At 38.2% G+C, this 2,500-nt stretch overlaps 2 protein-coding genes across 2 annotated transcripts in view; one reads left to right on the top strand and one right to left on the bottom strand.

Annotated features, from left to right (window-relative positions):
- cftr (CF transmembrane conductance regulator) overlaps positions 1 to 189 on the top strand; it is a 109,280-nt gene extending 109,091 nt beyond the window's left edge. Inside the window, exon 27 of the mRNA XM_061924650.1 lies at positions 1 to 189. This exon is cut by the window's left edge and continues 381 nt beyond it. The gene's annotated coding sequence lies outside the window, so the exon portion shown is untranslated.
- Positions 190 to 1,246: 1,057 nt separating this feature from the next.
- Positions 1,247 to 2,500, bottom strand: part of cttnbp2 (cortactin binding protein 2) — a 124,804-nt gene continuing 123,550 nt past the window's right edge. The window contains exon 23 of the mRNA XM_061924648.1: positions 1,247 to 2,315. Coding sequence (XP_061780632.1) covers positions 2,070 to 2,315 — 246 coding nt within the window. The 3' untranslated portion in view covers positions 1,247 to 2,069. The remainder of the gene's footprint in view (positions 2,316 to 2,500) is intronic.

The following is a 2,500-nucleotide window of genomic DNA, read 5'->3' as shown; positions in this document are numbered from 1 at the left end:
AATGTCTTCCGTCCTCCGCAGGAAACGTTAGTGAGGGCCGTTTGTCACGCAATAATACTTTGTAGCTGTTGTCCAAGGTACCAGGATGTGCCACTGTGATCTTTTCAACCCATAACTCCGCTGTGGAAATGTCTTTTTGTCTTTGCCTGATCAAATATATTTACAGTAAAATCAAAGATTTGGACAAGTTTTCTATGGTCGTGTGTTTCTGGAAAGACTACAAACATGGAGTCTCTATAGACTACAAACATGGCATCTGTAAAGACTACTACAAACATAGCGTCTGTATAGACTACAAACATGGCATCTGTAAAGACTACAAACATGGCGTCTGTACAATCAAACAGTAATTTTAATGTATTACTATTTAAAAATATATAATTTTAATGCATTATTTAAAAAAAAATCATTGTAATGTATTATTATTTAAAAAATAATAATTTCAATATATTATTTAAAAAACAATCATTGGAATGTATTTTTTTTTTTTTTTTTTTTTTAACATTTCAATGTATTATCTGCTTGTTAAGTGTTTTTGATTAAAACACACAGAAAACTGCTGCTAAATCATTAAATGAGCTCTTGAAAATAAAACAACAAAATATATAGACCGTAATCATTTTACAACAAACACATATATTTCACATTTTAGTAGAGATTATTTTAAGTATATTTCACATTATAGTAAAGTTTACAAAAGTATATTTCACGTTTTAGTACATGTTTTTTAAAGTATATTCCATATTTTAGAAAAAAAATTTAAAAGTAAAACACTAGTATACATTTTTTTTAAGTATATTTCATTTTTTTTTAAGTATATTCCATATTTTAGAACATCTTTTTTATAAGTAAAACCACTTTTTTTTTTGTATATTTCACATTTTAGTACTTTAAAAAAAAAGTTTTTTCTTATTTTAATACATATTTTCTAGAAGTATATACCATATTTTAGTACACATCATTTCAAAGTATATTTCACATTTTTGTGCATATTATTTGAATTATAATTCACATTTTAGATCATATTTTTAATAAATATATTTCACATCTTATTTTAATATATTTAATATCTTTTAAAAGTATAATTCATGTTTTAGCACATATATTTTGTGATCTTTTTCCCGTGGAAAAAGTGAATTTTATTTCCAACTCTGGAGACAACATGCTGGTGATATGCAAATATATGCAAATGTTGCTTTTCATGTCTGCAGAACAAAAAGTCCAAGTTTCAGATATGATTGGCATATTTTTTTTTTTTTCAAAGATTTTAATATTTTTGTGCTTGAAAGACAACTTTTTAAAAGACATCTGAAAGCGTCCCCTGTACATATTTATACATTTGATATATTCATATAGATTCATACACAGAAAATAAAGCGTACAGAGAACACAGTGATTGATGGGACGCATGAAGGGGCGTGGTCTGAGGCTGGGGGGGGGGCGGGGTTTAATATGGCTTACATCTACAACTTTTTGCCCCCCCCCCACTGAGAAACACTACTGTACATCATCATCATCGTCACAAACTACTTCCTGTGGTCAAAGCACGACAACACTTTGCAACGTGACCACGCCCACTTTGAGGCCCCACCCCCTACTCTGCATGAAAACAAGACGCTGGTCCCGAGAACACGACTGCAGCACATCACGAGTACAAAGAGCAAAAGGTCAAAGGGTAGCTGGAGGGAGGGGGCGGGGCAGAGGGAGCTGTCGTCATGTCTACTTCCTGTGATAGGGGCGGGACATTGGACTCGAGTGACGAGAGGCGGGGCAAAGGGGGAGTGTCTAATCATCAAATCTGCATCTCTTTAAGTGGGAGGCGGAGCAAATGCGATTTGTCGACTCATCAATTAGTTCCTAAACCCGTGTGGTTGGGGGCGGGGCAAGGCGGGGTGTGTCTACTAATTGTCGGTCATTTACAAGACCCTGATGTCCGTATTTTGATTGCTCCTTCCTCAAGGGGCGGGGCAGAGGAGGAGACTAATTGTTGACCAATAAAGTCCTAGTAGTATTATTGAGGGGCGTGTGCCAAACGGTGGTGGTGTGATTGGCTGGACGGTGGGTGTGTCTTACTTGTTGTCATGCGGGACCCAGATGTCCTCGTGTGATTGGTTGCTGCTGTTTGGCGCCACCTTTGCTTTGCTGCCGCTTCTGCAGGAGCTGGAAGGCGTTTGCTTGCTGCTGCTGCCGCCCTTCTTGTTGTTGTTGTTGTTGTTACTGACCGTGGGGGCCCGAGGCTGCGGACCCCTGCTGGGGACGGGGAGCTGGGATTTAGCCCGAGGGGCCGACCGGCGCTCGCTGGTCTGCGCGGCTGTCTGCAAAAAGGAAAGAGTTGAATGTTGAAAAGAGCGCCACCTGCTGTAGAAGTGAAGACTTGTAACGCATGGCACTGGCCAACAGGGGGCAGCGGAGAACACAGAAGAGGATTTTAATGGAGCGTTTCATTCCTGAAAGTGAAGCTTTGACGGAAATAAATCCCACCTTGTGCATCAAACGTGTC

This window comes from Nerophis lumbriciformis, linkage group LG29 (genome assembly GCF_033978685.3).
Source record: "Nerophis lumbriciformis linkage group LG29, RoL_Nlum_v2.1, whole genome shotgun sequence".
Lineage (NCBI taxonomy): Eukaryota > Metazoa > Chordata > Actinopteri > Syngnathiformes > Syngnathidae > Nerophis > Nerophis lumbriciformis.
Note: the sequence above shows the minus strand (reverse complement) of the source record. Positions and strands in the feature narration are given on the sequence as shown.